The sequence below is a fragment of the Hyperolius riggenbachi genome, chromosome 7, assembly GCF_040937935.1.
Source record: "Hyperolius riggenbachi isolate aHypRig1 chromosome 7, aHypRig1.pri, whole genome shotgun sequence".
NCBI classification, from domain to species: Eukaryota; Metazoa; Chordata; class Amphibia; order Anura; family Hyperoliidae; genus Hyperolius; species Hyperolius riggenbachi.
In genome coordinates this window covers 116182973-116205303 of record NC_090652.1, presented here as the reverse complement: position 1 = coordinate 116205303, position 22331 = coordinate 116182973, and the positions used below count along the sequence as shown (strand labels likewise).

Here is a 22331-nt window from a genome sequence, read left to right as displayed (position 1 = left end):
GAAATGCTGCCTATCTGTAGCATGTCTTGCTGTCCAGATCGTACTTCAGTGTAGCACACAACTGAATCCTAGGCCATGCACGATGCGGCTTAGCAGTTCAGGTTGCAGCTATACAGCAGAATGGGAGCTGCGGCTTCCAGTGGAAATAGACCCTAAAGGTCCATACACATGCCGGACTGCAGGCAACGACGGGTCTGTCGTCACCTCCCGCTGGGCGGGCGTTCCAGCGACAGTCCGGCGTGTGTACAGTCTGCAGACTGATACGGCTGTTTCTGAGCGATCCGCCCGGCGGATCGCTCAGAAACCGCTGTATCAGTCCACCGACAGACTGTACACACGCCGGACTGTCTGCTGAAAACCCGCCCAGCGGGAGGTGACGACAGACCCGTCGTTGCCTGCAGTTCGGCATGTGTACGGACCTTTAGGCTCACCACGCACTGTACAATCTGGGTTGTTCAATTTTGCCACTTTCGAGAAGGGATGAGTGGAGAAAACAATGCCCTTGGTCGTCAGCCAAGTGAAGCAATGTGCCAGATGAATCGTTGGCTGGAAGGGGTCTCGGTTTAATGTGCACACGCTAGATTCTCATCAGAGGCGGAGTATCAACGTGTGTACGGGGCTTAAATGTACTTCAGAGGTATTGAAATCAGTCCATTTGCTGCTTTGAATTGATGGATAAAATATAATTTTTCCTTATCAGGAAAAGGAGTGGTTAAAGTAAATATTTGCTGTAATTTAACGATCAGGTTCAGCTGTAGTTTCACCTACTGCGTCATTTGGACAGGTATGCAAGTCAGTCAGATGTTTCACATTGTAGTTGACACATATTTTATTCATACAATACCAAGATTTTTCTGTTTTTCCAAGCGGTGTTATAACTGGGACTATTAATAATAGTTGTTGGAGCAAGTCCATGGGTTTGGTTTAAAATGTACCACTTGACTATGCTGATCATATTTATATATTAACCTTCCTGGCGGTAACCCCGAACGTAGTTCGGGGTTACGTTCGGGGTAAGCCACGCAGGAGGTTTTCTCAGGCCCTGCTGGGCCGATTTGCATAATTTTTTTTTTTTTTTTTTTGCTGCACGCAGCTAGCACTTTGCTAGCTGCGTGAGCACACCGATCGCTGCCTGGCCAATCAGTGCCAGGCAGCACTGAGGGGTGGATCGGGACTCCCAATGACGTCACGACGGCATCCTGCCCCGTCGCCATGGCGACGGGGGAAGCCCTCCAGGAAATCCCGTTCTTTGACCGGGATTTCCTGATCGGAGAATGCCGAAGGCGGTCAGGGGGAAGCCGCTGCATAGCGGCTATCATGTAGCGAGCCCTAGGGTCGCTACATGATTTAAGAAAAAAAAAAAATTTAAAGACTGCTGCGCTGCCTCCTGGCGGATTTTAACCTCCTGAGCGGTATGGACGAGCTCAGCTCATCCATCACCGCCGGAGGCTGCCGCTCAGGCCCTGCTGGGCCGATTTTCTTCAAATAAAGTGCAGCACACGCAGCCGGCGATCCGCCGCGAGCAGCGGCGAAAGAGGGTCCCCCCAGCCGCCTGAGCCCAGCGTAGCCGGAACAAAAAGTTCCGGCCAGCGCTAAGGGCTGGATCGGAGGCGGCTGACGTCCATGACGTCACTCCGCTCGTCGCTATGGCGACGATCTAAGCAAAACAAGGAAGGCCGCTCATTGCGGCCTTCCTTGTTTATTCTGGGCGCCGGAGGCGATCGGAAGAACGCCTCCGGAGCGCCCTCTAGTGGGCTTTCATGCAGCCAACTTTCAGTTGGCTGCATGAAATAGTTTTTTTTTAATTAAAAGAAAACCCTCCCGCAGCCTCCCTGGCGATCTCAATAGAACGCCGGGGAGGTTAATAGACCTCCAGGAGGGTTAATCACTAGGCTTATCACTATTTACATATTAGAAATAATCTCTATTAAAGTACAGTAAATGTGAAGTGAGTTTAAAAAGGGCTGATACTTGGGTATGGAGAGTGGAGGATCTGGATCCAAAGAGCCTTCCCTGTCCTCTCTTGCTCCCCTCGTTCCAGCGGTTTCTCCCCCGTTGTGTGTTTTTGACCAACTGGTTAAATACACGTCCGTAAGCCCTTTAAGGCTTTAGAAGCACTCGTGTCCCTGAGTGTGAGAAAACGCTCACGCATGTGCAGTGTGGAGCCGCCTGGCTTCAGAAGCACTCGTGTCCCTGAGTGTGAGCACGCACTCGCGCATGTGCAGTGCGGAGCCGCCTGACTTCAGAAGCACTCGTGTCCCTGAGTGTGAGCACGCACTCTCGCATGTGCAGTGCGGAGCCGCCTGACTTCAGAAGCACTCGTGTCCCTGAGTGTGAGCACGCACTCGCGCATGTGCAGTGCGGAGCCGCCTGACTTCAGAAGCACTCGTGTCCCTGAGTGTGAGCACGCACTCACGCATGTGCAGTGCGGAGCCGCTGGCCTTTTGAAGCACTTGGGGACAGAAGGGCTTCTGAAGCCTCCCGAGGCGGAAAATTTAAACGGGGGTAATGGAGCTAGAACAAGGGGACAGGGAAGGCTCTATAGGAGCCAGAGCCTTCCTTACCCATAGGTAAGTATCTGATTTTTTTTGTTTAAATCATTTCACATTTACTTTAATGATCACACTGTGCCCAATGCTATGACGAAAGACTTTTTTTACTTTATCACTTCAAATGTCCTATCAGGCTCATAAGTATTGTAAGAAAACATAAACCTAATTGGGTATTTGAAATAAAGAGTTCTCTTTGTAACATCAGGCCATTTGTGGTCTTCAAAAACCTACCATGGGGTCGAGCAAAAATAATCTGCTATTAATTCATGCTCTGTCCAGTAAGCCGTGTATTCACAAGCCAGGGTACTCTCCTGACTGACAAGTGGTCAGATTGGAAGCCTGTTAGATCCTAGTGGACAGTTTCCTGCGCATCGGTTTACGGGGGGGGGGGGGGGTGTAACGCCATAGCTAGCATAGTTGCCCCAGTATGGCTAGCATAGTTGCCCCAGTATGGGTAGGTAGTGCCCTGATATAGCTAGTATAGTGCCCAGTATAGCTAGTATAGTGCTCAGTATAGCACTCTAGTATGGGTAGTACAGTGCCCCCGCCTGCCCGGTCCCCAACCTAACATAGATGATTGTATTTTCAGCAATTGGCCATGCTAGTAAAAATCGGCCAGGCCTTCATATGTCGCACAATGTGCTTGTGCAGCTGATTTGATACAGGGACTTGCTCAGAACAAAGAACAGTTGGATGTCGTGTGTACATGTATTGTTTTGGGTCTTTCACCTGATCATTCAGGAAATTGGAAATCAATTTTACAAAAGGTTGCCAGGCATCTCCTCGTGTCCACATCCCTAAGGGAATTTAAAAGCAGGGGCTGGAGAAATGCCTCTGGCCAGTTAGTTAATCTTATAATAAACTTTCTGATGGTGCTTTCGCTTTTTAGCCAACCCGCCCCCTTCCCCCGACCGAACTGTGCGCTTGCAGGAGACTGAAAAAGACTGAACTGCGCGCTTGCAGTTCAGTCTCCTGTCTGCCGCTGGCCATTGCAATTTGGGTTAGATTAAATGCAGCAATGTCAAGCATTGCTACGCGGTGGTTTTACCCGGAACTAAAGGAATGCAACATGTCTAGTCTGAGCTTAACTTTTTTTAACCTGTCATACGATGGGTAACGTTAAAGGTGGCCACAAGCTGTCACTCCTGGTTTTCATTTAAGAACGATTCTTTGTACCGAAAAACGTGTTTGTTTTTTTTGTTTGTTTTTTTTGTTTTTTTTTTCAAAATAAGAAATCTGATCGCATTCCCCCCCCCCCCCCCGTTTTTTTATTTATAGTGCATTGCAGTAGAAAACAATACTTGTGGTGCCCATACACGGTACAATAAACGTTTGATTTTTCCAGTTCTACCAAAACAATTGAATGCATTTATTTTCCAATAAAAATTCGATCAGACATGTTGGAAAAATCTTTATATTCGATCTAATGGAATAATCAAATGACATTATCTAATTGAAAAAATTAAAATTGCACCATGCATGGGCACCATTGGTCTTAATTCAGATTCTAAGGTCCTGTAAAGGACAGTTTCCTGATCAGATGCTATGCGCTTATGTTTTTGTGCAATTGCAGTCTAAAGGTGCCCATTAACAGAACAATTTTTTTTCACTAATGCAATCTTACGATGCGACTTTGTTTTTTATGATCGTAAATAATCGGAAGGTATTTATCGATTCTTCACATTTACTGAACGATTCTGTCTTCAAATTCGATCATAAAATCCAATTTTCGAATCAATTTTATCCCATTTTCTAATCGACCAAAGAATCTTTCCTTATTGATTGCCTTCATAAACGGAAAATTTTCTATGCAATTCGATCATTCAAATTGCATCGAAAGATCACATTTGGTGAAAAAATTTTGCCGTTGATGGGCACCTTTATTCTTATTCAGTTTACCAGAAAAGCAATTGCACACAATGTTTGCACTGTTGATGGTTTGAGAATTGGACTGCATCAGTGGAAAAGGCATAGCACAATTTACATATAGCTGCTGGAGTCCTTGTGGTCAGCAAACCACATTCATTCTGACAATCAGATTAAAACATATGCGGTGGAAATGGGCCAAAAGCTTGACTCTAGGTAACAACTAAAGTCCTTAGCAGGCTGTATTTCTGTAGATTAAGTATACAGGAGTTAGGGCTGGAACCCACAGGAGCGCTTTTAGCAGCGTTTTGGCAGCACTGCGATACGCTAGCAGTTTGCCAAAACGCTGGGCTAATGTTAATGGATGGGGCAACTTCCACAGGAGCGTTTGCGTTTCCCAGACCTGCAGCATTTTGGGAGCGTTAGCGCTTCAATGTAAAGTATTGAAACGCTAGCAGAAACGCTCAGCAAAACCTAAACTGAGTGGTTTTGCTAGCGTTTTGCGGTTCAGCACACTAACAAAATGAAAAATAATTCACAGGACCAATCAGGATAAAAACGCAAAACGCTACGCGCCCGCTGGGCAAAAAATACAATGTTGCAAAACACGACCAAAAACGCGCATGATTCCTGCTTGCAAACTGCTCAGACAAAACGCTAGCGTTTGCGTTTGCTGATTTCAGTGGGTTCCAGGCCTCAAAGTTTACCTGAGATGAGAAGAGTCCTCTGGTACCATACTTGCCTGGCACTTATGTAAGCAATCTCCCCGGGCGGCTCCGGTCCCTGAAATTCAGCCCGAAAGCTTGGCCAAGTCACACTTTATTGCGCATGCTGCCAGGCACGCTCTCCTGTCACACTCCTGTCCCTGGGAGCGTTCTACGCTTGCACTGTACTACTGCGCAGACCAGAACGGTCCCATGATGGGGGAATGCGACTGGCCGGGGGCTGCACATGTGCGATGAAGCGTGACTCGACAGTGACGCAATCCTCTAATAAAACCCTAACTGTCGCTGCGTCCAGCAGGTGTCCGTGTCCCTGGTTTGTTACTGCGCATGTGCACAGTAACACAGCTGGATGGGACCAGGGATAGAGGCGAGGTGGGTGGGCGGGCACATGCGCACTGGCGGCGGCAAAAAGACCTAGAGCCCATTTTTTAACTTGCTTGGGTCTACTAGTATAAAATATATTACCCAATTATAGCTTGTTTTCAGTGGGTGCGAAATCAGATGTGGAATTACAACCTATTGAAATCAATGTAGGGAAAGAACAGAGCATGTACACTTTTTAATTGTATCAAACATGTGACTCGCTTTAGCTGTGTATTGCACAGCTAGGAGGATTTTAACATGTACTGGCATCAATACAAGTGCCAGCATGCGTTTCAAAGGCACATGCGGGCACAAGGAAATGGGGGGCCCTTGCAGCAGAAAGCTCCATTCTTTTATGCATATAATATATACAGGTTTTTTTATGGAGTGATACTGGGTCAGCTTTTACTTGACAGGTTCTTCAGCCCTGTAAGTGTAGAGCTTTGAGATGAGGACTATTGCACACTCTTTATAAGGCAGAATTTACTGCTTCTATCTGATCTAAATTGATTTTAAGGGCTCTTTCACATCAGAGCTTGCGTTGGAGGACGCTCAAAGCATACGTTTTGTTGTATGCGTTTTAATGCGTTTTGATATGCGTTGCACTGCAGTGAGTGTGCGTTTTTTAATCCGTTTTCAATGCGTTACAGCACATAGGAAAACGCAGGTAATTTTTTTTTCTTTTAGTTTTCAACTTTCTACATAGTTCCTCTGTTGCATTCTGGGACTGAGTGCCTGCGTTAACGGATTAGCGCATAGTGTGCGTTTTACATTGACTAACATAGTAACGCATAAAGCTAGCGTCGGCCGAAAAACTGCGCCTGGGTGCAGTGTAACGCAACGCACAAAAAGGCTGCGTTATATGTGAAAGCTAAAATGAAAGTCTATGGACTTTCATTTCACCTTGGGTAACGCTAACTTTACCCGTTGCGTTGAAACGCAGAAAATCTGCCCTAATGTGAAAGAGCCCTTAAGGGTTGTGTGTAAATGGCTTGTGTGGATAGAAATTATAAAACAAATTTGCATTTATTATATCTCCCTTTTTTGAAAAAGAAAAAAGTTGCTGAGCTACTTTGAAGCACTAAAATCTGCTTTTGAATCTGAGTATTTCTTACTAGGCTTTAAGCCCGAGCCCCAAAGCTTCCAATGTTTTGGTGAGTTAATTAATACCTGCTGCTAGCGGAGCGGTCTGCTGAGTCTTGCGTCCGTGCGTGCCACCTTCTGTCGGTGTGGGTTGTAATTGGCAGTGCTTATCGGCTTGCTTGCACAGCACAATTAATGCTTCTTCATGTCCCCCTTTGATCTGCAATCTAAAGCACCCTGACTATGGATGAATAAGAGGAAAGTACTAATTCAGTGTCCATTCCCTTGTGTCCATGTTTCTTCCTGATTCTAATGTTCTGCACGATTTCTTCCTGCCATGATTTTTTGCAACAGATCTAATTTTTCTGACGGCATTGTCAAACAAAATATAAATGTTGAAATCCTTTCTTGGCAATCTTTACCGGTTTTTTTTCTTTCTTTTTTTACCCCTCCAGGACGTGTTCCTCATTTGCTTCTCACTTGTGAGCCCAGCTTCATTTGAGAATGTCCGTGCTAAGGTAAGCCTTGCTCATCACTGGGGTAGCCACATGTAAGGGAATGCAGCAATGGTTATATGCAGAGTTTTGTTTTGTGGGGTGAGAAGTTCAGAGCCTGTTAGAATCAATCAGTGTAAATGGTGCATTGACCTACATGGGCCTAGGCTGGAAATGCAGAGAACTCTGGGCTGCTTGCCTGAAGTGTCCTAACTCAAGTCATATATTTGGTCTTGAAGCAGTCCGGACGCTAAAATAAAGTTTAACATGAATTAACAGGGTGCTTTCCGTTTACCAGATCTAGATGCACCAAGAAAATCCTCTTTCTGTTAATTAAGATAAAACTACTGAATAGCCATTGACGAGACATAAGAAAGTGATGAGACATAAGAAAGTGATGAGACATAAGGAAGTGAAAGGAGGAAAAGCCTGTGAGGGACAGGAATATTGTGACTGTCTGAAGGACTCTCCAGGCGCAGATGGTTTTGCTAGTGCTGTCATCACAGTTACAGAACCTTATTTGTGCAGAATCTTGATAAGTCAATGTTCAATAACTGTTTAAAATCCCTTGTCAGTTGTGTGGTTCTGGCCATTTTTTTTTTTTTTTTGCTGCACAAGATTGTCTGTGCCTGACCCTTTGTAGGATGTAACAGGAGGATGATGTAATCCTAGCAGCAGCCACCCACCCAGTGCATGCTGATCATGTTATCAAATTAAGACATGAATTTTAGGTGCAGAAACATTAGTTCAGGTAAAAAGGTAATCTTTCTGTTAAGCTATTTGGTGGTTTATTTATATCTGTGCCTGGAGACAGATTTTAACAGTAGACACTGCAGGCAGAATAAAGCCTCGTACTCATGTATGAGACATGTCGCTCAGCAGGGATTGGTACTAGGTCCCTTGAGCAATCTCAAGAGAATAGAATAGTGAGCAGGCAGAGAATACCCAAACCTGAGGAATAGCACATGCTGATGCTCAGTTCTCCCATCCTGGTTTATATGTATAACCTTGATAACTTAAATTATGTGTATGTACAGCTTTGTCTAACTTAAAAGGGTGCTTGCCTTCCAATTCCATAGTTGTGCCTTTTTTTTTTCTTATATGCGTCCATCCTACCCCAATTGCGAACTAGCCTGACACTGCATACATCCTTCCTCTCCCTTGCACTTGCCGTCAGGGGTCTTCATCTTTGTGTTCACATAAACACACCCATCTAGATGGGTAGTCCAAGGAGCTGCCCCCCCATCACAAACATTGCTCTTTATAATGGGGTGGTCCATGGATGTAATTGGTATGGCTATTGAGCAGGGGAATTTTTTGGGAAGAGTGACAGCTTTTAGTGGTTAGAATATCTGCAGCATATTCCATTGGTTGCATGCAGCCAGCTGTACATGCCAGCCCCCCCCCCCCCCAGAAAACACAAACAGAGAACTCAAACTTGGAATGATTGACATATTAAGGGGGCATCAGTCTTTTTTTTTTTTTTTGTGCTCTCCTTATCCATCCTGCCATTTTTCACTTTCATATGGGTTCTCAGACAAGCCTTGGTTTCCTGCTGGAGAAGGCATATAGAATGGCAGACTGTACTAGAAGAGAGACAAGCAAATAAGTGCCTGAATAATCTATTAAGTAACAATACATTTCAGCAGTTTATATGTGATTTGTTTTTTGTTTGTGTATTGTTCTTGGGTTTTGCATGGGTGATTACTACAATGGATGTGGCAAATTTTAATTTGTATATCTGTTGTTTTTTGATATAGTGGTATCCAGAAGTTCGACACCATTGCCCTAACACTCCCATCATTCTTGTGGGTACAAAACTTGATCTGAGAGATGATAAAGACACAATTGAGAAGTTGAAAGAGAAGAAGCTTACGCCCATTACCTACCCTCAGGGACTTGCCATGGCAAAAGAGATCGGTATGACACACACGTGTACTGAGTGCATTGTTATGGTTGGACTTACCCGAAAGATCTCAGTGTGACTGACTGTTTAAAGTATTTAAAACTCCCAAGGGCTGGTAGAAACCGGCTTTCCAGCTTAGCAATGCTGTGATGTGGTGTTTTAGAACTTGTCACTTCAGTAAATTATGTCATTAGTGTTATGTAGCAGTATGCTAGGAACAAAATATTTACATCCTCTCCTGACAGGAAGCAATCAGTTGCTTTTTAAAGCAATGTTCTGCTTTTGTTGACTAACAAAAGGGGGAAACAAGTACCCCTCAGTTCAAATCTATAAAAGACTAATATGCTACATTGGTTTCATCTGCAGCAATGGTAGCATGCATAGCTCAGCCTTCCTGCTGGCACACAGAGTATGTAGTATCTCAGTTGTCTGATCAAAGTGAATATGCAAGAGTCTCTATGCATCCTTATTTGTGTAACTGGAAGAGGGGTGTTGCTTAGTAATAATACTAAATGTTGGGGGGTTGTTCTTCTTTGAATGCCAGGTCTTTTAAGCCCTACAATATTACAAGGTGTTAAACCTTAGAGGACTTTTGAGGTGAAAAATGAAAGCAATCTTTATTTACCTGGGTCGTCTTCCGGACCCTAGAAGTCTCGTGGGTCCCTGCTGTCCACACACACAACTCGCTGGCCTGTCAATCTACACATGTGCACCTGTGTAATCAGATGCATACTGCGGTGATGCAGGCACAGAAGCACCGACTGGTTGGTGGGACACCAGGGAGCACCGGAGCTGCGGCGAGGGACCCACGACTTCTAGGGGCTGGAAGAAGCTCCATATAAGTAAAGATTGCTTTTATTTTGTCACCTCTGGAGTCCTTTAACTTATGAAACGACTCGTATGCCTGTGATGCATATACAGCTTTATGAATGTAGATATCTTTTTAAGTGGTTATGTGGCTTCAGTCATTTACACTAGCTATGGGCAGCCATTGGAAACCTGGTGAACCTACTGGTTTTTGATCAGGGATTCAAAAAGACTGTAAGCCCCTCTCCAGCTTCTTAAACTACCGTGTTTCCCTGAAAAATAAGACCGGGGACCATATGCAATTCACTTTTGCACCTGAGTTTTCTCCTAGGAGATAATTTTTCATCTTTCATTTAAAATAACTTCCCAGCACTTTTCAATTAAAAAAAGTAGGTGAAAACATACTATCAAAATTATTTTGAGGATCTTCTTGCTTTCTGGTGGCTTAAAAGGCGTTTTATTATGTTGTTTTTTTTTTTTTTTTTTTTTTTTTAAATTATCACCCAGGAGAAAATTCAGGAGAAAAATTGAATTGCATATGAGCCCGGGTCTTATATTAATTTTTGCTCCAAAAACTGTGCTAGGGCTTATTTTCAGGAATATCTTATATTGGCAGTGCATGTGTCCAATGCTGGCTGCCTCTGCCTGCTGCTCATTGTACACCTGTTATGTCATCCCTGCACACAGTTGATAAACCTGCTGTGTGCAAGGATGACATGACAAGTGCCTGATCGGCACTGCACGATGTGTGTCCCTATGCTGGCTGCCTGTGTAGCGCGGAACAGTTCAATCTGTGGCCGAGCGGGGTGCTCCTGAAAGCCCCCCCTCCCCAGCGCCATTCCTCCATTCCCTCCCTACCTCTCCTTGCATGGGCAGCGCAGGATGGAGATTCGTCCTGTGCCACCTCTGATAGGCTTCAGCCGGGGATCACCGATCTCCTTTACAGCGCAGCTGCGCCGTATTGATGTAAAAGCAGGGATTTCTTCCCCGCGTGTTTACAGTTAGCCTGCGAGCCGCGATCGGAGACTCGCAGGCTATTCACGGAGACACCCTCCGTGAGCTGACATGGAACGGCCGTTTCCATGTAAAACTACAAACGACCAGCCGCCGCCTATCGGCGTTAGCTGGTCATTAAGTGGTTATTATCCTAATATCGGAGCTTGTGTTAAATTACAAAAGGAGGCAATGGATGAACCGGATCACTGTGCATGGATGCCGGCATGAATGGAGAGTTACCCCAGAGACCACGCATAGACTGTCGGCAATTTGATAATACCGATAGCGGTATGTGCAACAGGTCATGCGGGCCAGCTCACTGTGCAGGGATGGTGCCTGGAATCCTCAGAGATCACGCAGAGATGGACTGTAATTACGGTATGATACTGTAGCAGGTACCTACTTATAATTGGTCATGCGGGCTGTGGCTGACGTACAGTTATGTGGACTGCACTGCGGCTGGTGCTAGGTCTTATTTTTGGAGGATGCCTTATATTCGCAGTATAAGTTATTTTTCAGCTAGGGCTTATTTTCAGAGGATGTTTTACTTTAGGGGAAAGACGGTGGTTGCTTCCCCTAGCCGTACAAGCTAAAGGGAACCTGAAGTGAGGGCGATACAGAGACTCTATTTTCATTACTCAACAAACTGCCAGTTGCCTTATGTCTGTACTGATGTTCTGCCTGTGATACTTTTGTTGCTAACCATGAATCGGCATGCTGATCAGATGCTTTTACTCTGGTCTGACTCCACTGCATGCTTGTTGCTGGTGTGTGGCTCAGAAACAACCAAAGCCAAAAGCTTAGTATAACAGCCAGTTAACTAGGATTGTTTATAAGGGGGTGAAGATGGCAGCTTCCATATACTTCTCACTCACAGGTTACTTTTAAAAATACTGCCAAATCCATTTCATCCTGAATGAAGGAAATGGCCGTGGTCACATGACTGCGTCTTATCCCAGTTATCTTCCCTGACTGACAGGCTGGACTTCATTTCCAGACTGCAACAGCCTGTCCTTCAAACACCTAAAACAGCACTCACATCTGCCCCTTTATGCAGGCTATACCACCTCACTCCATTGGCCCCAATGGAGGAGGGTTGAGTGACAGGCTGGCTATATATTGCTGCCAGGGGGCTCTGGAACGTGACTTGTTTAGCAATATGACACATGTTTTTGAGGGTAAAGTAATTACACTAGTATTAAGATAACTAGTTTTTAACAAGGCATACTAGCATTTTTAATATCTGGCAGGTATCTAAGTCAGTAAATGAAGTACAGTAGACACGCATTTTGTAGCACTAACCTGTTTTACAAGTTATGCTCCTGGTAATGCACACAGATTTCAGATTGTCTGATAAGGTGTTAAGCAAGTCTTTTAATAAGAGGCAAAGTACAACTCTAAACTGTTCACAGGCAAATTAAAACATAGGGTGAATATTGATCTGTGGCAATACAAAGAGGAAAACAGCAGCTGGTATGATGCCTGCCCAGTTACCTAACTTGTGTGCCATTGAGTAATCCCAGCATGACTCACATCCTTCTTCTACAGGACCTAGTAGATCTTTCTTCTGGTACTATACATTATTCCTGAACAGATCTTCCTCTATAGGCAGAGTGGGGTAGAATTAAGGCACAGGTTAATCTGTGAAGGATATCTGTATTGTGAAATTCTCTGCTGGAAGATTCAAACGTATCGCTCAGTATTGGGTTAATATCGCACTGACTTTGCTGTGATAAGCAGTTAGTCGTTTCCACTACATGCTTTTTTACGCATGCAAAATTCACTTAAGAACGCATGGTACATAAAAGTATATAGGCTCGTTTCCATTCGATGCAAATTTTGCATGCAATTCTCCCGATACATTTTTTTTTTTTAATATGCTTTTATTTAGTATTTTCATGTCAAATACATAGAATATAATCAATCTGAACATTACAGCATTACAGCCGTATAATCAGCACAGAGTTCCATTAGACATAACAACCTGATTCATCTGGAAATATAACATTGTAGACTTCCATTCTGCATACAAAGGGCTTATGGCATTGGTAATGTATGTGAACATGCCAACAATGCTTAACCTCAGAATTATTACTATATACTTTCACGCCTCCTGATGCATTGGCGTGAAAACCTATATATATTTTTTTTACTTTAACAATCTCTGCAACTGCAGAGTAAAATCTTAAATCCTAAATGGTAAACCATCTAAGATCTTTCTTCATAAGGAAGAAACACAATATCACAACATGGGTCCATTCAGAGCCCTGAGTTGGCATGTGTACCCTATTTGGGAAGGAAGCCACCATTGGTCTGGCTGAGGAATGGCTCATAGTCCCAGCAGTGGCTCCTCCGCCCAAAACGGCCATAAACTATATTAAAGCAGATCATAACCAGAAACCGAAACCAGAAAAATAACCAAACCTCCATACAGAGGCTCCTCCAGCCCATTTATGGTATTTCAACCATTTACCCCCAGAGTATCGTGTATACCTTGGATGAACTCCCAACCTTAGTTAGCCTTTATGCATCTGACCTTTAATATCATCTGGACATGATGTGTTAGTATCCCCCTAGTCTATTATCGGGGGACATGTGTCTCTTGCGAGACCGAAATTGCATATGTATTACAAGAAAAGTGCGTTACCCTGCGAATTCCTAATTGCATCTTCTGTTACGTTCACACAATGTATAACCGTTAGGTATAGAGACCTATTCTCTTTAGTTTAGGCAAGATCTGAAAACTGCTGTTCACAAACGCTGTCCATCTAATCTGACTGAGCTGGAGCTGTTTTGCAAAGAATGGGCAAGGATTTCAGTCTCTAGATGTGCAAAGCTGGTAGAGACATACCCTAAAAGACTGGCAGCTGTAATTGCAGCAAAAGGTGGTTTTACAAAGTATTGACTCGGGGCTGAATAATTGCGCACACCCCACTTTGCAGTTTGTTTGTTTGTTTTTTAAATGTTTGGAATCATGTATGATTTTCATTCCACTTCTCACGTGTACACCACTTTGTATTGGTCTTTCACGTGGAATTCCGATAAAATTGATTCATGTTTGTGGCAGTAATATGACACAATGTGGAAAACTTCAAGAGGGCCGAATACTTTTGCAAACCACTGTATATACCCTCAAATTAAAGTTGACAGTCTGCAGTTAAAGCACATTGTGTTTGTTTTACATTGTTTGTGGTTATGAATTGAGCCAAAAATGTTAGTTGTGTTTATAGCCCAATATTTATGACCCTGGGCAGGTCAGTGGAGAAAACAATGCAATCTTGCTGGATCTTTAGCAGACATCAGGCAGCTGCTGTACCACATGATTTCTATCAAGATTCCCAGCCAAAGTAGTCTTTATCGTCCGTCATGGCTAAGTTCAAACTAATGTGTATGTAGCTTATGAAAATGGAGATGTGTAGATTGGCCTATAGGAAAGCATGAGTTTGGTCTGCTGGATGATGGCTCAGCAGTGGACATGTGAAATAACCTTTGTGCTGTAGATGTTTGTGAACAATACAACTCCTGAGACCATATAGCCTTGCACTTTTAGCCTCTTGCTGTGCAAACTAATAAACCGGAGTATGCAGAGATGAACTTAATACTGAGCACACAGCCAGTCCCACATCTTGTGCTGCTTCTTATCCTGGTTCCATCCTTCAATTTCTTGCCAAGCAAAAGAGGTTCCGGATTCTCTGGCAGCATGCAGGAGCAGAGCTTCTGGAGCAGCTATGTGATCAGTAAGTGACAAGGAGTGAAGCGTAAAAACTCTTCTACATTAAAATATCTACTGGCCCAGGAAGGCCATTCAATTTGGCCTATGAAATATGGCAGCAGGCCAAGGGCTGAGTGTGCACACAGGTCTTTGTGTTCAGCTCTTTGTAAAGACTGAAGCTCTACTGTCATCCCATATTGCCCCATTGGAGAAAAATATTTATAAATGTATACAAGCTGCAACTTTAGGTTTCTGCAGACTTTTATAAAACTGCAGCTGATCTCCCCTCTCCAAACTCTCTAGCAGTTTCTGAGGATTTACATCAGGTGTCACTAGAAGATGTGTGCAAACAGTGAATGTTGTGTATGTTCCATGTCATGTAACTTGTCTTGCCTTTCATGGCTATTCCGGGTGTGTGAGGTGGTCACTTGGCCTAAGGACAGAGATATTGACCTATGATGCGTTTTGCCCAGAATTCTGCAAGTTTTCAAATCTGTCCCATTGAGACAGAATTAATTTAAATTCAGGCCAGCCTTCTCAATTTAGCCTAATGTTTTACACAACTACCGTAGGTAATTTCAATAATGGTGTCCTCCCTTAAAGAGTCGAGCAAAAAATTCTGACTGGACTTTGATCCGGTTACCTGATCATCCTACCTAATAAAAGGCAAGTGTCCCTGCGTCCTGTCCCTGTGTCGGTGCTTTTGTGCTACTGCGCATGTCCTGCACTGACAGCCGCTGGGACAGGATGCAGGACAGACGCGAGCAGTCATGCGCAATGGGCGGGTGGGTGCACACGGATGCGCGTGCGGTGCTGACAGACCTAGAGCCAGTTTTTTTTTAAACTGGCTAAGGTAACTAGTGAATAATATTCCCACAGAGCTGTTTAGAAAAAGGAACCGGTTTTATTGTAGGTCTTGTGAAAATTCTATGTTTGAGGCTTCATGGATAAAGGAGTGTTGTTTCTAGTATGCAGGTTGTAGCTTTGTCTTTTCTTGTCTGAAACAATTCCACATCTTTTCAGTGTTTTTGTGTCCTGCCCTCCGCCCCCCCCCCCCCCTTTTTTTTTTTCTTTGTGTATGATGTATCCTCCCATTGAATGTGTATTGGCAGGCACTTTACAATGGGTTATCAATCTGGCTGTATGCTGTGGCTCTTCAGCAGCATGAGTAGTAACCAGTCAAGCATTTTAAAAAGGCACTGTTAGGCGGTCACTGTGTTCTAGCAACTTGGTTGAGCATGAAATCCTGCCAAACGTACTGTAAGCTCTTATACTTCATTCCCTGTAAATAGCTGCTAGTTTCCTTATGAAATATACAGAGTATATGCAGCAGAGTGTTGAGGAGAGAACTATGGCTACCTCTTCTGTTTCCAGTAGCTAGGCCCTCTGCTGTCTTCCATGTCCTTCTGGTCCCTCCTTGGCATTGTGTTTTAGGTCCCCACTCTACTGCTGAAGTCTAGCTTTCCTTTCATATAGCTAGCTCTCCATTTATTATTAGTGGAGTCTGTGACTAGAAGAAGGCTGAATGATTCAGCTGAGTGGAAACTTTAAAGACCCTGTGGCTGGAACCAGGAGGAGATGGAAGACGGTGGGGTTGCAGTTGAAGAGAGGAGCTTGGCATCTGGGAGCATAGGAGAGACAGCTGGAGCTATCAGGCCTATAAGCTCCGCTGCATATAGTCTACATATTATGGAAAGGGATCAACTTGCTACCCATGCGGATGGGTAGGTGGAGAAGGGACAAAAGATGTCAGCTCTGCGCTGTGTAAATGTGGCGACACTGGTGCCAGCAGATGAAGTAACATTTTTGCTGTGCAAATTCTTAATATGAACTGAGATTTGATCCAAAAGGCCATATTTGCCTCCAAGTCTACTTTGAGATTACACTGACCTGTATCCTATAATCTCATTTATGAAATTCCCCCTCTTCTAGAGTTCCTTGAGATAGGACTGGCTATCTGCCATGGCTGTATGAGAATCCAACTTCTTCCTTAAAGAGACTCTGTAACTTCAAAAAGATCCCCTCGGGGGTACTCACCTCGGGTGGGGGAAGCCTCCGGCTTCCCACGCAGTCCTCCGTTCCACGGGGGTCTCGCTGCAGCCCTCTGAACAGCCAGCGACAGGCCCGACTGTAATTTCATTATTTACCTTTGCTGGCTCCAGCGGGGGCGCTGTGGCTGCTTTCGGCTCGGAAATAGACGGAAATACCCGATCTCCGTCGGGTCCGCTCTACTGCGCAGGCGCCGGAGACTTGCGCCTGCGCAGTACAACGGACCCGACAGCGATCGGGTATTTCCGCCTACTTCGGAGCCGACAGCCATCAGAGCGCCTGCGCAGGAGCCAGGAAGGTAAATATTACGTCACGACTGTACGGAGGGCTGCCGCGAGACCCCCGAGGGACGGAGGACGGCGTGGGAAGCCTCATTAGGATCCTGAGGCTTCCCCCACCCGAGGTGAGTACCCCCCAGGGGACGTTTTGCCGTTATAATTCCTCTTTAACAGCCATAATGGCACAGTGGAATGGCAAGGACTACCAGGGACTTTGCTGTAGTTTTGGTTCCATGTTGTACTGTTAGGGACTCTGTAACAACATTCTCAGCCTTATTTCTTCTATCCTATAAGTTCCTATACCTGTTCTAATGTGGTCTGTCTTAAAGTGAACCTTAAGTCACCGATAAAAAATGAGATTTACTCACCTGGGGCTTCCCTCAGCCCCCGGCAGCCGATTGGTGTCCTCGCAGGCCCGCTCTGACGCTCCAGGACCCACCGGCCGACAGGCATGGGAACGCGAGTGATTCTTCGCGTTCCCAGCCTGTATATCGCCCCACCGGCCGACCGGCATGGGAACGCAAGTGATTCTTCGCGTTCCCAGCCTGTATATCGCCCCCTATGCTGCTATTGCGGCCAGGAGGCCGCAATGGCAGCATAGGGGGCGATATACAGGCTGGGAACGCAAAGAATCACTCGCGTTCCCATGCCTGTCGGCCGGTGACTGCCAAACCGGAAGTGCGCGCCAGCGGGTCCTGGAGCGTCAGAGCGGGGCTGCGAGGGCACCGTTCGGCTGCTGGGGGCTGAGGGAAGCCCCAGGTGAGTAAATCATTTTTATCGGTGACTTAAGGTTCACTTTAAGGGGCCCATACACTTACCGATTTTTCCCGCCAATATACAGCCGATTCGATCACTGTGATCGAATCTGCTGTGAAATCGTTGCGCAAACGCTGACCGAACGATACATTTTCATCCGAAATCGATCGTTCCCGTCTTCCTGTCCGTGCAGAAGATTTCGCTCGATCGCCGGTGGGTCGGGAGTGCGTCGATAGCTGCGTTCGAATGCCCGACACTAGTGGCAATACATTACCTGATCCGGCCGGCGCGAGTCCCTGCTGCTTCTTCTCTGTGCTGGGCTCAGAGTCCGGCAGGCTTCACTTCTTCCTGTCCCGGTTTAAACAGCAGAGCGCCCTGTTTAAACTTCCCTGAACAGGAAGTACAGTGAAGCTAGAGCCCAGAGCGGAGAAGACAGCGGAGGCCGGGGGACTCTCGCCGGCCGGATCAGGTAATGTATGCGGGGGGCGGCAGCTTCACAGATGGTGAATCGATTTCATGCTGAAATCTATTCACAATATGCAGTAAAGGCATCCATACGATCCCTCTCTGATCAGATTTGATCAGAGGGATCTATTTGTTAGTCGATCTGATGGCAAATCGACCAGTGTATGGCCACCTTTACTGCAGCCTTTCCTAGTTGCAGTCGCTGTAATATCTGTTATCTAATCTTCTTTGCTTTGTCAGGTTTGTAGGCTCAGGCAAAAATGTGTTGCTCTGCTGTGATAGGATAGAAGTTATACACACCCTCTCCAGCCCCCCTGCATGCTCTGTATGAGTCAGACTGAGCTTCTTTTAGCCTATCACAAGCTGGTTATCAGCCATGTCTCGTTTGTAAACACTGCCTAAAACTGGCAATTACAAGCCAGGATTGTAGCAGGGAGTGGCAGAAACAGCACAGAGGGGCCCAGGAGAACATAATGAATAGAATGGTATGCTTTTTATTGTAAGAATTTTAGAGTACAGATTCTCTTTAAGTGACAAGACAATCTGTGTACAGCGCTGCGGAAGATGTATGCTATATACATACTAAATAATGTACTTGAAGGGGTAAATGAACTAGAATCTGTAAGTTCACTTACCGTTTATAGCCATTCCTGACAGCGTTAATATCACATTAGTGGTTTTAGTCCTTGTCATTTGACATGCCAACAAATATTCCTTTGCTCAGCAGCTAATAATAATAATACCAGGAAGCAAATGATTATATTAGGCTGCCTGAGGGGGTTACCCAGGCTCAAGAACACAAGGCACTGTTGTCCGTTGTACCTTTTTTAATTTGTTGCTGTGTAAAAATATGCTTGGAAAATCCCAGGAAACTGCAACGTGTGAATTTATCGTGCTTTGTTTTGCCAGGTGCCGTGAAATACTTAGAATGCTCAGCACTTACGCAGAGAGGGCTGAAGACCGTGTTCGATGAAGCAATAAGAGCCGTTCTCTGCCCACCTCCAGTGAAGAGGAAGAAGAGAAAGTGTCTGCTTTTGTAATCCATCACTCCTCCTCCTACCCCAGTTTCAGACTCGTATGCCAACTTTATCCATTAAGTGACACATCTCTTTCAGAATCTACTAAAACTCTTTCCTGAACGATAGATCAATCCATTTAGCCTTATTTTTCTGAGAACAGTTTCCCCCTTTTGCTTCCACTAATTAAATGTTGCCAAAACACCCACTCAGCTCAGTCTTCTATATTTTCTGCTACAAACATGAGCCATTGAATCTATACTAAAGACATGACTTTGTACTCGGATCTAATTTTTTTTTTTTTCTGGATGGAAAACAAACTGACAGTAGGCGAGAGAGCCTTACTGCGTATATTAAAACACTTTATTAATCTTCACTGTATTGCATTGTAAATCAAAAAATGGTTATTTAGGAATGTTAGATCAATTTATGTATCTTTTTACTGCTTGGGTTCAGAATAAAGGGTACTAATCTGCTCTTTTGGACGAAAAACTGTTCAGGCGAAAGTGTAAAATAGCTCTCAGAGTTTTAGTAGCGAACGTAAGCAACAGTATTTAAAGGTGACACTACTGCTTTGAAACTTGTAAAGTGATTCTTCAGGGGAATAGAAATCTTATTAGACTTGTGCGGTGCTTCACAGCCCTCAGCTGGTTAACGTACATTGGAATGCTGTATGAAGCCTGAGCCTAGGTCTGAGATCAGCTGCGTTCAGTCAGACCTTCCAGAGGTGTGGTTCTGCAATTGGACTAGCACCTGGTATGTATCTGGTCAGGTGATCACAGAGACTAGGCTTCAACATGCTATTCAGCGCTTGTGCAGCTGCTATGAGCGAAGGGTGGTAAATTATGAAGCCTCACAAGTAAACGGAAAGAACAGAAATCTTTCCTGAGGGCTTTGTCGTCCAGCCTTGGCACAGTGTGTGACAGCATCCATATGCAAGGAAGTGGTTTGGTGCACTGTACATTGTACCTCTCAGCTCCATGTCTACAAGTATGGATATCTAAAAGTGGAGACTCTCACAGATTGTGTACAAGGGTCACGTCTGGTGCAGACAAAAGTTCACAACTCCAATCCTGAAGATTTTTTTTTTAAACTGCAGTAGAAACGGTTGTACTAGACTAGTATTTGATTTCAGGTTACCCTGCTCCCCTTTTCACCTAGGGCATTTGATTTCCTCCTGCTGATGGCCAAACGTTATTTTTGGTAGGAAACCTCACTGGCTGACGCGGCCATTTTTGTAACTTCCATATTTCAGGATACTGTTTCTTCTTGCCGTTCAGCCACTATGTCTGTGCCTGTCTGACAAGGAAAGGGGACGGGGCTGGGGCCCGACTACAGAACAGCCATCATTCCCACAGATTCCGATATGCACAAGCTTTCTATGTTGGCTTGCTCGTAGAATATCTTGTATTTTAATATCTTTCTAAATATTGTAACTTGGATTTTTTTTTGTAGTTTATGGGAAGTTTATTCCGAATACTTTCTCTTCCTCATCTTATTTTGAAGGAGTGTGCTTTTCAGCCTTCCCTTCCCTGTGACACTAGGTGTACAAATCATGTGAACCTGCTATACAATGCAGTTCTTTTTATGTTAGCTACCTTTTCCCACCTAGTCTGTATTATCAAACCAACAGGCTCAGTAACTACTAATGCTTGCTTTTTATCTTTCCTTTTTATTTTCTTCTTTTACATTTTTTCCTCCTGTGACCTGATAACTATGCTTCTAATGGTTCTGTCCCAAAGGGTCTGTGAGGTCTTATTCTAGAGTATTAATGATGCACACCCCCTTGCTAAACACTATCAAATGTGGCAAATCCAACCTTTCTACAAGAACAAATTCAGAGCGCATTTGAGGATGTTGCAAAAATAAAATCTATTGTGAAGTGTTTTTACATTGATCTTTTGCTAATGCAGTTTAGTGTTTTACATGCATGTTTGAATTAATAAATCCTTAAACTACAAAATCTTGTCTGGAATTATTTATTTCTTTTACAAGCAAAATCCAGCTCAATCCATTCATGCACAATTAATCTGTAACTTTTATTTTTAGCTTGGAGGGGAATTGCTGCATGTAGCGGTTAATGGAAATCTCAGTAGTCATTACAATCAAATAAGTGTTTCAAAATGGACACTGATTAGAAGTCACACTACAGAGACAGTAGCTGTGGTAGATAGTTGTGTACTTGTAAATATTTCACCGTATTCAGAGGGTGTAACAGTTGTTAGGTGTGGGGCATGAGATTGCAAGCTCCTCTGAACAATTAATGTTACAGCCTGATTTTAAAGAGCTGCTGAATAAGTGACTCTAGATGTGTGCATGCTGGTGTTTGGGTGGGGGCATTCTTTTCTAAACCTGGTTTAGTCCATATGATATTAACTTAGTATTAAGTCAACCTCCTGACTTTTGGGCCTATTAAGTTGAAACAGCTGCAGACTTAGGCATAAGCGAGCATTAAAAAATAAAGTATAGCCATGTCCACCAGTATAACTAGGACTATGCCACCCTAAACTTAAATATTCTCAGTGCAGTGGGGTACATTAGGATAGACTTGCCTTTCACATGGGCTGCACTCTGCCTCTCCTATGCCATTTGCTGTTTGGTTCCCCTCCTATCTCCCATTGGCATTTGAAGCAAGCACTGAAATGGATGCAAACCGCAGGAGAGCCAGCCACAGGGAAAAATGGGAGTAGGGGTGCAGCATTCACCCTGCCTGCCAGGCAGGAGCAATTCCCTGTCAGTACAAACTTTCGGAAAAAATCCACATCCTACCGATTTAAGCAGAACCAATATCTTTCAGTATTCTTGGAAACAGTGGAAAGGGATTTTCATAAGCCAGGATTGGTCGTTCCCTAGGTCTAGCTTTAATCTGAGACCAGAGGATTTTAAAGCATTGGTCGAATTGAAAAAGGTGTCGGGAATAATCATTAAGCCTAGCGACAAAGGCGGTAATATTGTCTTGCTAAATGAGACTATGTAATGGAAGCGAGTTGGCAACTAAGTAATATGACAACATACCAAAAACTGGCAGAGGATCCATTTCCACAGGTGAAGTATAGGGTAAATGATCTGTTAGATGAGGCCCTGTATACGGGGGTTTTGGATCAGAAGGAATGAGAATGCCTAAAAGTGGATGAATACATTGAACCCACTCTGTACTGCAAACCTAAATCCATAAACAGGTCTACCCTCCTCCAGGACGCCCAATAGTGTCTGGCAATGGTGGACCAATGGAACGTCTCGGCCAGTATGTGGATGTTAGCTTG

General features: G+C 44.5%; 1 protein-coding gene across 1 annotated transcript in view; it reads left to right on the top strand.

Annotated features, from left to right (window-relative positions):
- RAC1 (Rac family small GTPase 1) overlaps positions 1-21031 on the top strand; it is a 44999-nt gene extending 23968 nt beyond the window's left edge. The window contains exons 4-6 of the mRNA XM_068244556.1: positions 7045-7107; positions 8844-9003; positions 18962-21031. Coding sequence (XP_068100657.1) covers positions 7045-7107; positions 8844-9003; positions 18962-19092 — 354 coding nt within the window. The 3' untranslated portion in view covers positions 19093-21031. The remainder of the gene's footprint in view (positions 1-7044; positions 7108-8843; positions 9004-18961) is intronic.
- The last annotated feature ends 1300 nt before the right edge of the window (positions 21032-22331 follow it).